This window comes from Colletes gigas, unplaced genomic scaffold, assembly GCF_013123115.1.
Source record: "Colletes gigas isolate AHSC1104 unplaced genomic scaffold, ASM1312311v1 Colletes_gigas_Sc00037, whole genome shotgun sequence".
In the NCBI taxonomy this organism is placed as follows: domain Eukaryota; kingdom Metazoa; phylum Arthropoda; class Insecta; order Hymenoptera; family Colletidae; genus Colletes; species Colletes gigas.
The window spans coordinates 764,429-778,055 of NW_025106666.1; the positions used below are offsets into that span (position 1 = coordinate 764,429).

The window sequence follows — 13,627 nt, forward strand, 5'->3', positions numbered from 1 at the left end:
CTTAATTTAATAAATTATAATTTGTTTATATTTTTTCATGTAAACTATAGTTCATTATTCCTTCGCATCATTATTTTAAGGTAATTTAGTCTTCAAATATGTTAAGCAAAAGCATGTTATCCAGTGTTGTAAAAGTATAGTGTTGTACGAAGGTTTTCGCAATTTTCTTATCGTATTAGAGCGAAACCGTGTTATAAGATGCCGTGGTGTAGGAGGATTCTCGCAATTTATGAATCGTGTTATAGGATGCCGTGTTATAGGAGGGCTAACTGTATTTCAATTATTTTTGTGAGTAACATTATTTGAGAATGTGACACGCTTATGGCCGCACGATGGCGCTGTACGTTGGAGTACTGGTCGACCATAGGGGAATCCCCAAGTAAACCTCGCCAGTCGGCCGCGGGGAATTCCCGTGCTCGTGTATTACTATCGAAACAGTTTTATAAAACATCTCTTCTTCGCTGTATGGATTATTAGACCTGAATAAATTACATTTTCTATTACTATCGGACCACAGAGAAATTGAAAACGGGATAGAAATATAGATGAGTAAAAAAATTGTGATTTTTATACAATTGCTGTACCTTTACTTTAAGAGGAAAATCGAACTAAAACAAAAAGCCATTATTTACAAACACGTTATAATTGTTTTGCTAGAACCAATTAAAAATTTCAACAGTTCCATTCGACGCCCGATGAAAATTAGTGACGAAGGCCATTAGTTTCTAACCAAATACGGGTATAATTTACAATAAACTGGAGCTAGGAAATTCGATCATTGTATAATTACCTTTACAATGAAAGAATTAAAAAATTCGGTTCCATTTAGGCACTATCGCTGTCAAACGCTTTGCATCGATTATCGTATCTAATATATTTACGCAGATTTCGTATAATTTTTTTTTTTCTTTTTCTTTAATTATACAAAAACTCATAAAAGCAAAGGAAAGTTATTGTTTAATATTTTATTAGACCGCCTATGGTAACAACTTTCGAAAACAATCCGTGTTCTCAGTTATACTTTATGTCTTTTGGTAATAAAAGGATTTTAAATTCGTTTCCCTATAGTCCTTTTACGGCCGCTGCAAAATGGATGTACGGACTATCTCGGATTAAAATATTATATTACACATAACATGACGAGCCGACCCATTGTTCCACTTTGCGATAATGCGATATTTCCTCTTACTTTATTCGCTATGACTAGATAATCAGCTTTGTCTCTCTTTAAATATTTCGATGAAGTATAATTAGGAGCTGTTCCATTTAAACGTGAAACGATCAAGTCCAATCCACAAACTTTTTTGAGCAAACGATATATAAAATTATTAAATTCATTTCTGCTGCAGTGTATTCCAGTTAAAAAGAAAAGGAAAATAATAACAGAAATACCAATTTTCTCTAATCGAGTGGAAAAGACTTATTTCTACAATACGACAATAATACTATTATTGTAATACTATTATTGTCGTATTATATCACGAATAAGAACGAGAACCCATGATTCGTAAATCTTATCCGTCTTCTTATTATTAAACATATTTATTTTCTAATCGCCACAGAAACGTTTCACTTCTACGCGAAATTAGACGGTACATTAAATAGAACAAAAACCTCTTCGATTCTTTCCTATCAACATAGAATTCGATCGTTGCATTCAGTTTAGAATTTTTTCGAACGACAACTTTCATATTAAAAATTATACACTTAGATAGGTTGGTAAAGACACAAAGTGGTACATAGTTCGCTTTGTAATTTTATTGTACAAGATATTTCAGTCGCGAGGGCGAGATAGCGAAGGGCGTTACGAAAGTTTAGTGTCCTATTCTATTTTAATATTTCGTTAAAGTACGACTGAAATAATAAATTGTGAACCCAGGTGATACTACTGAAATCAACCGAGTAGCAAATATTTTCGAAATTACTGGTAATACTTGCAAATATTTCTAATTAAACATTTTCTCATGTTATACAACAGAACATTAACGTTTTTATTAAAGCTGTGACTGTTCAAATAATCTTTCTGAATTCGACTATTTGAATAATTTCTGTAGTCGCCAAGTTTTCTAAGCATTATTCTGATTGTTTATTGTTTTGAGGGACAATTTTGTTTTATATACAACTGTATTTGTATCTTCTCGAAATCACCGATAGTTTCGAAAATGTTTGCAACAATTTGAACGGCCCGGCTTGCATATTTACATTGATCTGCGTTCTTGAAACACCTTGTACAGTTCGTTAACATCAAATAGAGTTTCCTGACACGATTGTTTAGCGATATGGTTTTACTTTACTATATACAGTGAGGATATGTAATGCACAACAGATGAAAATTTACACGGCGTCGAGAGAAACGTGGATCAATTAACAACGGGTATAATTTCTGGACCACGAATCCACGCAATAAACATTTATAGGCTGCTCGATAATTGATTGAAATAATAACGTTCTATAATGATTACAGCAACTGTCCAGCGTAGATTGAGTTTCGTCGTGTCGAGCACTTATGATTATTTCATAATATTTTAAGTAATATACCGAGTAAATTATTAATTAAGTATCGATAATCAATGATCCTAACACTTCTTCCTATCATATTATTGTAATTATAACGTATTTTTGATTCGAACAAATATTCAAATTAATGAATAAAATTACTCAGCTTAAAATTGGTAGAATCAATGTTTTCCATTCGTCTCGAATTTTCGTAATTAACGAAATTAATTTTCGTTAAATTGTACTTTTGAGCCTACTTTGAATCTGGTATTACGATAATTTGAAATTACAGCGTAAATTCTCACCGAAAACGTGCTCGTTAGGATCATTTTTAATTATTGTCCAATTAATCAGTGGATAAATTTTTGAGAATGGTGTCCTCGAACAGATTGCTCGACGCGAGAATCATATTTTGGGTTTCGTGAAGCGATCCATGATTTCCATGACTCCCGGGATGTTGAAAGGTTTGCTTAAGCCGTAAGTTACATAATGCAATTTAAAGAGCATCGAAACAACGCTCTCAGTCTTTCGATAATACTATCCTAATACTATTTTAGTATGTTATATACATACATGCGATATGCTATACAAATATAATACATGGAACGTGTTATTTTATGTATAATCGTATATAATATACATATATCGAGTATATGTATATGTACAGTAACGTGTGTGTCTTTCCATTATGTTTGTCTTTGGTACAAATGTGAAACTAGTTGCAAAAATTGTTGGTACTAGTTCATTAAACGCTTGCTATCGCGTACTTATAAAACCAATTTCGTTCGCTATTTTACAATGATTTTTATGGCGCTGGATGAGAAACGAAGAGGGACTTCCAGTTTAGAATCCACGACAACTCGCAATAAATTCCGTAGCACTGTCCAAACCTGCTAATTCAAACGGAAACAAGTTCGATAGTGATTCTTTGGCGTGCGAATAATTCTCACTTAGTGAAATTTTAATTAATAAATTTCCGTACTTAAACGTAAATGACTAGGTGATAATTAGCGAGGTGTTGGTTTTCGGTATCGACTAGTTTCGAGTTATCCGCCATTCTAATGTTTCCAATTTAGCGTGATCGTGACTTATTGTTAGTGTACTCATCGTGAAAATTTACAAATTCAATTCTCGTCGACGCGTTATTCCCTCGTTGTTTTATTTAATTCGTGCTATTTTCATGGTAAAGAATGGATTTCATGGACATTTCGCCTCTCCTTCTCCCCGACGTACCTACTGGATTTTTATAAATAATTTACAATACCTAATGTCGCCGTACATCGTAACGTTAGCTTATAAGTACTGTGTTAAGTGGTCAGACGCGGTTTCAACGATACTTATCCTGGAATGGAGTCCTTGAGTGATGGATTTCTAAATGGATTTACAAATTTTCGATGGGTCGCGATCGAAAGAAAACATCGATGACGCGCTAACGAGGCGATGGCCGATTTTCAAACCGGACGTAGCGTCCTTAACTGTGGATGATGGTGGAGGTAAATAGTGAACGCGACCAAAACGAAAACCAGGATGAAAGGGTTCTCCTTCGGCGTCACTCCGGAATCATCGTAATCGTCGGCTTCGTTTCCGTCGGTTTCTTTACGACCTCGTAACTTCAAATCTGTAAATGCGAATCGCCACGACTATTACCGATCGTTCTTCCCCCGATAGTTTCTCTCCTATCCTTTATATTCACTATTTTTTTTTAGTCTGGAAAAACTATCGAAACATTCTTACTCGTAAATTCTGAAACGATTCTTCGTTGTTTTTCCGACTTGTCGAATTTGTTAGTATTCAGAATTTTTAATTTAAGAAAGACTCTCGAACTAATTTAAATTTATTTATTAATTTTCAGGACTACGTTTGCCACCTTTGAAATTACTGACACCATGACATTCTGACGTTTGCATTGGAGAGCAAATAATTCCGGAACTTTTATCGAGGTAAAAATCGGACTTTTAACAAGGAGTGAAGGTACGAAACAGTTTTTTATTTTCAGGTTCTCTACCTACCTCGCTCTTTTAGCATGTCCTGATTTCCTTCAAAAATATCGTTCTTTGAATTATGCCTTAACTTTCCTGTAATAGAAAAAAAAATTATATACATAATAATATAAAAACCCTTCAAGTATATAAATCGTCTAATATATAATCTGATTTCATTTATAGATATAAATTTTATCTTTAAAATTGACTATACACACGAATCTTATTTTATTAATCAATATATTCCATTTCTGTAAATGTTTCAAAATGAAAATAATTCAAATGTGCTCGAAGGAAACATTTAAAAATTTTTTTTACTAACGAATTTATCGATTATAAGATATTAATATGGATTAAGATTTTAATGGTCTCATCTTTCTAGCAATTACCTCAATAACTAACGGAAATCGCCCTTTTCGAGAAGCAAACTCGATTCGATCCACGCGAATAATATCTGCAGCAGTTGTCGAAATTAAATGAATCGACGATTTTCCCGATAGGATTCGCCTTTTTCCCCGACGATAAATAATTAATCGGCCCGTATCAAAAGAGCTATTAATCTTCGCGTTCCATTTTAACTGTTAATACAAATGACTTTTCGAACGTTACCGTGCTTTCCGAACATATAACATAAGCTGCGTTAATGAGCTATTTAGTAGATTGCCAAACACGAATACACGAAACGCAACACTGTGCATCCGAATACGTTTGCGACGTTAACGTTAAATAAATAAATACTACGTTTCGATTTCGTTTAAATGAAATTTATTGCTTCGTCGTATATTACGATTATACGACGAAGCAATAAATACAAAATACCATGCTCTTCGAATATTAATTCGAGTCTCCCAGAACCGAGTAAAATTTATTCATTAAACATTTTACTTTAAATAATAAATTCCTTACGATTCGAATAGAATAGGATTTCAAATAAGAAGCTTTTAAATTTATTATATCTTAAAAATAACTTCGTACTAAATTTGAAAAAGCATTTATACAGGATGTTCGGCCACCCCTGGGAAAAATTTTAATGGGAGATTTTAGAGATCAATATAAGACGAAAATCAAGAATATCAATTTCTTGACTGAGGCTTCATTAAAAAATTATTAAAAAATTTCAAATCATTCTGAAAAAATTATTTTTAGTTGCGGGGCTCAATTACAATCATTTTTGGTGAATACACGTACCCCTGAAATTCTATCCATTTTCGAGAAAAAAATTTGAATAGGTACTGAAGACGAAATTGAAAAATTTCAAATTATACTAAAAAAAATGATATTTAATTATAGGGGTCAATTACAATAATTTTTGGTGAATAGACCTACCCTCGAAATCCTACCCACTTTCTAGAAAAAAATTCAATATTCTTGATTTTCATCTTATTTTGGCCTCTAAAATTTCCCATTAAAATTTTTCCCAAGGGTGGCCGAGCACCCTGTATAGATTTTTAAAATCCGCATTGCCAGGAATACTTTATGAAAAAAGAGGAGTAATAGCAAGTTTAACTTTTTGTTAAGATTGGTATCTACGAATAATCAAATTTTTCTAAAGCCTTAATAATTAACGGATGAAACTAAATTTCAGTCTAATGAGTTTCCACGCTGAATGATTAAGGGTTAGCCTGAAATATTTTGCCACGGAACGTCGACACTGTATTCCGATTTTGCGGTTCCGTTTGTTATTAACGCCGCCATATTTAAAACAAGCATTGGGCCAGATATTTCTACAGAGAGGAATAGACAGAGCCCAATAAAGTTGACCTATGGCTCCAGACGGGCCTATAAATTTTCCATCGAGCGCAACGTCGCCTCTCAATCTGTTAGCATCAAAATATTTTGCATATATCGATTCCCAACGTTCGACTATGTGGGTGGCTGATGAGCCAATACTAAAACCCCGACTTTTCATAGTAATAAGGGCAGATATTTGGGAAATATGAAAAGAAATCGTCCTCTTTCGGTGCTCGATTTCGTTGGAAATTAGAAACGAAAATTTTTACATTAGTGAATCTTTCATAGTATATCTTCTTACAGTACCTAAAGAATATAATGCTAATTTACTGTCAAAGAAATAAAAATATAACGATTATCCAGAATAAAATATCGCCTAAAGGAGAAAATGTTTGAGAAGTTCAGAAATGGTTTTAAATAATCGTCGAAAATTTATAATATTACTTACTATATTATTCAGAGTATTTTGAAAAAAAAAAACATATTTTAATCAACAGGGTACAATGTGCACGTTACATAATGCTCGAAGCACTTCTATTAATTAAATTAATCATATTGAAGACGGTAATAAAATCTTTATAAGAAAAGAACGGTATTATATAGAAAACAGATATTCCTGTTTCTAACAAAAGATCGTGGGGGAAATGCAAATGTTGGATACGTGAAAGGAGGCTTTGTAGAGAGTCATTTCAAAGGGAAGAAAATTAGCGCATAAAAAGGAATACGAAAGTTATAGTTAAATTAAAGGAAGCTGACAAACTCGAAAGCAGATTAAAATAATTAAAAATAGAATTCGTTCGAAAAGTAGGAAGCGAATTAACGTGTAAAAGAATATAATCTTGCATTTGGGAAAAGTTCGAGAAACTTTGAATCGTTCGTTGAATATGGTTCCTATTAATCTTGACAATTATATTTAGAAGTGTTTGCAATTATAATAAAGGACGTTCCTGCGAATAATATATTTTTTCCACCGCTAGAGTAAACGTCCAAAATTTGAGCGCGTAGAATAACATTGTGAACAGGAACATACTTGATACAGTGTCAATATAATTGAAATGTACCAACAATAACACGACGAATTCGTATTCAACCGTGTATTTAGTAGGATACGCATCATTGAAAACGATAACCAAAGGCATTTCACGGTAGTTACTTCTCCTTTAACGTGCCCGGTCGAAACTTCAAAGTGATTATAATGCGGTACTATGCCGTACAAGAGCATTAATTAGAAGTAGATAATGCTTCTTTTTTTATTCTAAAGTTCTTTTTACGGACTTCGTTCGCGAACTACGGGAAATTGAATTTACATAATACGCGTTTCTAATCCGTCGAAGACTGAGAAAAGCGGATGAGCAACGACTTTGGAGCACTGTTAACGCGCGATGAAAGTCTAGTAAACGTAAAAAAAAGTCAAATTGTTACTGGAAAATGAAGACGTATTTCTCTCGCAAATAAGAAAATAAGAAATACACAGGTTGTCTGCAGTCGTTCAAAATTACTTTCGTCTCTCTAGAACTATATTTTATAATAATTCTAAATAAATGCATTCGACAGTAGATAAATTCTAATTGTCCGTACAGAAATTGCAAAATAAATTTACCTACGACGCACAGTGGGTAAAATCCAGATAAAATGGACAAAATTCGGTAACTCAGTAAATTCTGCCGTACATTTTTAGAAAATCGGTATCTCTAGGTTGTTGTGGACATAGATTTCAAAATTTGAATCAAAATGGTCGATTCAATATGGCGAACGGAAAAATCAAAACTTAATAAATTTTTTTGAAAATTAATATACCTGAGTAACTGGGCATGCTGATTTTGAATTTACATTCAAAATGACTGATCCAACCTGGCGGAATCCGAAAAATATAAACAAAAATCGATAACTCATTGAATATTGAATGAAATTATTTTAATATTATAATGTGTGTTTTTGGGGTCGCTTATTTCGAATATCAAATTAAAATTATAAAATTAACCATGGTGAATCTTATGCGGAAGAGATTGCACATACAGAGTGTTCGGCCACCTCTGCGAAAAATTTTAATGGCAGATTCTAGAGGCCAAAATAAGACGAAAATTAAGAATATCAATTTGTTGATCGAAGCTTCGTTAAAAAGTTATTAACGTTTAAAGTTCTGCCCGTACTGAATTTTTTTCTCGAAAATGCGCAAGATTTTGGAGGTATGTCTATTCACCAAAAATGATTGTAATTGAACCCCGCAATCGAAAATAATTTTTCTAGAACGATTTGAAATTTTTTTTTTTCGTCAAAAGATTTAGGCACCTAATTCGATTTTTAGTAAGGAATTTTTTTCTCGAAAGTGCGTAGGATTTCGGAGATATGTGTAATGACCAAAAATGATTGTAATTGACCTCCACAACCGAAAATAATTTTCTTAGAACGATTTGAAATATTATTTTTTCGCCGAAAAATTTCAGCGCTTCGTCTTATTTAAGCCTCTAGAATCCCCCATTAAAATTTTTCCCAGGTGTGGCCGAACACCCTGTACATATTAGTAATGATTTCTGGATTGTTAATATTGAACATTATCTTCAGATTAAACAGTGACTGGACTTAGTTTAATTGCTGTTTTAATTATATTTTAAAATATATGCAATTATAAGTGTTAAAATAGGTGCGAGTTGTGCAGAAGGTTTATACAAAACCTTCTCTCTCTCACCCTTTAACGTTGAGTTCGAATTACGAGGGATTGGGAATATGGGGGAAAGTGAATGGTACACGTGTGAATTTCTTTCACCTAGTCAACTTTGACTAAGCCGTTTATTTAAAAATGTAAATTCAAAAGCAAAAGCAAAATTAAATAAACAAAATAAAATAAATTTAATTAATAATTTTTAGGTATTTAAAATGTATCGCTAGGAAAAAACCGAGCCTGTTTTCGGGTTCGTAAAAAAACCTGGATGGGGCCTGTCTAAGCTACGACTCTCGTCTCGGTCTTCTGTAACAAAAGAAAGACCGAAATCCGGCTGTTAAATACCTGACAACGCTCGTTGCGTTGTTTGACTCGCTCAATCTACACGCTCCTTACTCCGTTTATGGTAAACAGGAGCGGGATTCTTACACAGCTATACGCAGCTGTATTAGTGAACTGTATTATCGAACGTTTTTCGTATGATCGACAAACGTTCGATTGCAGTATAGGAGGGCGAGATTCTAATCTCGATTTTCCCTGGACTGCAGGGTTTGATTATTGCAGGAGTGGACAACAGGCAGAGGTTGTAAGGCTCCGAATGTTGTCTGCTCTGCGGCTCTTCACCGTCCCCTGGTCCGTACGGGACCGGTGTGATGCCGTCTTTTAACTGCGCTAGAAGCGTCTGTTTGTTAAAGTTCTTACACCACGGTGCCCTTTGAGCGTCGTTCTACGCCTAGTGTCCGTACACACTGGCGATCCACAAACCACGCTCGAGCAGGTCGAATGGAGGTGTGATCCCAAGCACTAACTCGACCTTGGAGGACGGCGATTCCACCCAGGGAATGTGCCAAGAAGACCCCTATAGGTAGGTTTTAGCACCGTGCAATAATCAATGGAGGATCGAGAAACTCTCTCGGTATCTCCTACACGACCGCTGACTAAAACGCTACGTGTTTATTTTGCAGTTGCGTTTCGGAAACCGCGTTCGTGCAGGTCAAAACCAGCTGGGAGCTCACCCAGGGTATATGACAATAAGGCCCCTATGGGGTTGTTACCCAAGCTCAGATTCGACCCTGAATCGGCGATCCCACCCAGGGTATTTCGCTACAAAGGCGCCCTATAGGTGGGTTTTTATTATCGTGCAACTGTGGTTTTTAGTACACGACCGCTGATTACAGCGATACGTGTTTCCAACGCAACGGTGGCGATAATCAAACACTATTCGAGTGTTAATTTGATTACATTCAGCCACCGATTGTTTTTGGACAATTGCTCAAGTTTTGAGAAAATTCTACGCAACGGTGGCGATAATCAAACACTATTCAAGTGTTAAGTTGATTATATTCAGCCACCGATTGCTTGTTGTAAAATGACTCAAGTTTAGAGACAATTTTCCGTGTCTAGATGGTTCGTTCACCGCAGAAATCGAGTTATACACGTGAAACCGTGGTGTACGAAATTCGACTTGGCTAGATTCTTTCGAATCCGCAGCAGTCTAGATATCGTACCTTGTCGGTTTTGTGTTTCGGCGATATAGTTAGACAAATGTAATTGATCGTATGTATCGATTTGCGATATTGGACGAGGTCGGCTTTGGAGGTCCGAACTCGTCGAGAACCAGAAAGCGAATGATCGAAGAGACAGACATTCTTAATCGCGGCCACGAGAGGGAAAATCGTCGTCTCGCGGCGCTGTCTGGTTTCGTTGTCTATCTCTTATTATCGTTGTATCCTCTCTTTATTTCGGCGTAGCAACACCTGTTTTCTGGGAACCGTTACTGGGCCGATTGCGTGCCTGTTATCGAAAGCAAATTTGCAGTTTTTCTACGCGGTATTGCTCCTGAAACGTATTACGCCGCAGAGAAGGCTCTGGGATGTCGCGTAAACTAGGAACAACGCCATACAAGAAATGGCTCGTTTTTTCTTTCGATCACGCAATGGTTTAAGCGACGTTTTTCGATTGTCGAATTAACGCGATATTTAAACAATAAGCCTTTTCATCACGACAAGATAGATAGTCCAATATATTTCGCTCATAAAGTAGTATAGATTCCATTTTAAATATATTCATTTGTTAATAACAATTTGTTATTAATTTTAAAATGTTATTAACACATGCAATGAACTTAATTCAAGATATTTTTTACAAGAGATTCACATAAATAGCCTTTCTTGATCATGGGTATTCCCCCTTAACTGTCTACGTGAAAATACATATAATATTATATTATTAATATCTTTTCAATAGACAAAAATAGGCAAATGGGATTTGTTTCTTAATTTTAAGGATACTTTAAACAAAAGATTTATCCTAGTTTCGTTCAGGCATAATAAGGCAAACTTATTAAATTGCGCATCGGAAATTTACTTATTTATTCAAAATCGAGCTAATACGCTGGGCAATTATTAAACTTGAAAATAATTATTAAACATATTTCAAAACAATATTAAACATTTTTTTATTGATGCAATGTATAAAAAGCTATCTAAGAAAATTTTTTGATAATTTTTCACGCAGCTCTAGCTGTATACGATGAGTTTGAACAGATATAAAAATATTATGAAATTAAACAGATGAGCGTTAATGACAATACTTAAATATACATATCAACTTATATTTAATAACTTTCAACTCATTTTACTTGTTTCTCATAAACTTTGGGGTATTGTTAAAGACGTAAAATAATTGATTTCGGTCATCTAAACAAAAGTTAAAACTCGATTTTTGTCCTGATGTCGCCCATTGTGCGACGGTTCTCGAAAATGGTGTATTTAGTAAACAATTGTTGAAAAGAACGACATCTGTTCGGTGAAACAAAATGCGAACATTCCGCTGGCCAACTCGAATGGTTTCCGCTCTTTTATGTTGCCAGATGTGGGATCGGTACTACGTTGCGAAAGTCTTCGAGTCTCCCGCATCTGGCAAATGTCAGTGTAAAAGAAAGGAATTTTGGTTTGAAAGAAAACGCTACACTCGAGTTGACCAGCGAAGGACTATATTGTGCGGCGGGTGGCACGGTCATCGAGGCCAAATGTAGGCACCGACGACATCGGCCATCGCCGACACGCGGAACAATATAGCCATAAAACAGATACAAACGAGACGCAACCTTTTGTTGCGTTGATAATCCGGAGTTCCGTTTCTTCCTTGATAAATTAATGCGGCCTTCGACTTGGGGAGGAAACCTCGTCCACCCTCACCGGGGTGGCCTGGGACTTTCCTCCACCACCGAGGTGAGGGAGGTGTTTCCTGCCGAAATGGGGCAGGAAAATGGGTCCTCCTCTCCCAGTCGATGGCCAATCAATACAGTCTAGATTCCACAGCGGAATCTGGAAAACACCTCCAAACCACCTCTTGGTGGGGACCTAAGCTGAGGAGGAAACGGACTCCGGACACGCCTGCACTCTTAGTTTGGTCTTTGAGAGACACAGACTCTCAGTTTGTTTTTCGAGCGACGAACATTGAACACATTTTGTAAAATAGAATGGGGGAACAGGTCCTCACATAGTTCAAGAGCGTTCAATAACACATGCCCACATATACAGTCCACTTTATCATTGTAAAATAAAACAAATTTCAATCCAACCACAACCATTTCGAACGCGAACAACATCCATAGTTCTAAATTTATAGCGACAATTTTCTTTTTTTTTATATAAAGCACCCATTTTCGATAGTGTATTTTCGACGTCCAGAGTTGGCATAGTTTTTTATAAATTCCGCGAGAAAAATGTCGGATAGTAATAACGCGAACGCCCTGCATAAATGTGACCCGACTGCTTGAAAATTTCCCAAGGACAGTTCAGCTACGTCGTTGGCGCACGCTCGTTTTTCCAAGTCGGGGTCGGAACTATTTCTGTGTGAAATTGTGAATGAATAGGATCCACCGTGTCAGATTTACAAGCCGACCATCTCATTTGCTTCCGACAGCCAGCTGGTTGCAAAAAGAACGCACAAAAGTCGGCAGAATCCCGTTGCTGGAAGCTAGACGTTTAGAAGAACGGCTCTATAAAAAGCCACGGGTGAATGCCATTTTGAACTCACACTTTGTTCATCAACCCTTTTCCCGCGCCTTGCAAATCTCAAAGGTTTTCCTAAATTTTTTCCCGATTTCAATATCCATGCAAACATTAATTAAAAAAATAAAACGACTTGATCGTTCCTCTCTCGTTCATAGATTTTGCATATTAAATATTTAATTACAGAACCTTCAACGAATCCAAATTTATTTAAAACCCTTTCTTTCTATCCTTCTTTTATCGTCGGAGTAATTAATCGATGGACTCCGAGACAAAATATTATATTTGTTTAGAGAAATTTTTGATATTATTAATGAGACAGATAGAATTATTGAGGTCTTTGAAATTTTTCTGTTGCGTAGCTTTCTAAATAAAATTCCGAACGAAGACTAATATTAGGTGTACAAATGAATAATCCAAATTATCTTAAGCAGTTATAAAATCAAATTTAAAGTCAATAGATTTGCCCGCTCTTTTGCGGTCATATAGTGTTGACATATAGCTAGTTAAAACAAAAGATAGTTTAGCGAAAGGCCCAACATAACCTTCAAAAGTATTCAATTTAGTAGAGTCGAAAATGGCAAAAGATAAGGTACATATCCGACACTGTATTCTTTACGAATTCCAACAAGGGAAAAATGCTGCAAGAGCATGCGAATCGATTTGTTCCTTTCTCGGTGAAGGTGTCGTATCGTATGATGTGTGCGCATTTTGGTTTATGCGGTTTAAAAGCGGTGATT

General features: G+C 35.4%; 1 protein-coding gene across 1 annotated transcript in view; it reads right to left on the bottom strand.

Moving 5' to 3' along the window:
- Positions 1 to 3,899: 3,899 nt before the first annotated feature.
- The window catches only part of LOC122402502 (lachesin-like), a 253,881-nt gene continuing 244,153 nt past the window's right edge, over positions 3,900 to 13,627 (bottom strand). The window contains exons 9-10 of the mRNA XM_043405338.1: positions 4,506 to 4,571; positions 3,900 to 4,114 (exon numbers count right to left, since the gene is read on the bottom strand). Coding sequence (XP_043261273.1) covers positions 3,948 to 4,114; positions 4,506 to 4,571 — 233 coding nt within the window. The 3' untranslated portion in view covers positions 3,900 to 3,947. The remainder of the gene's footprint in view (positions 4,115 to 4,505; positions 4,572 to 13,627) is intronic.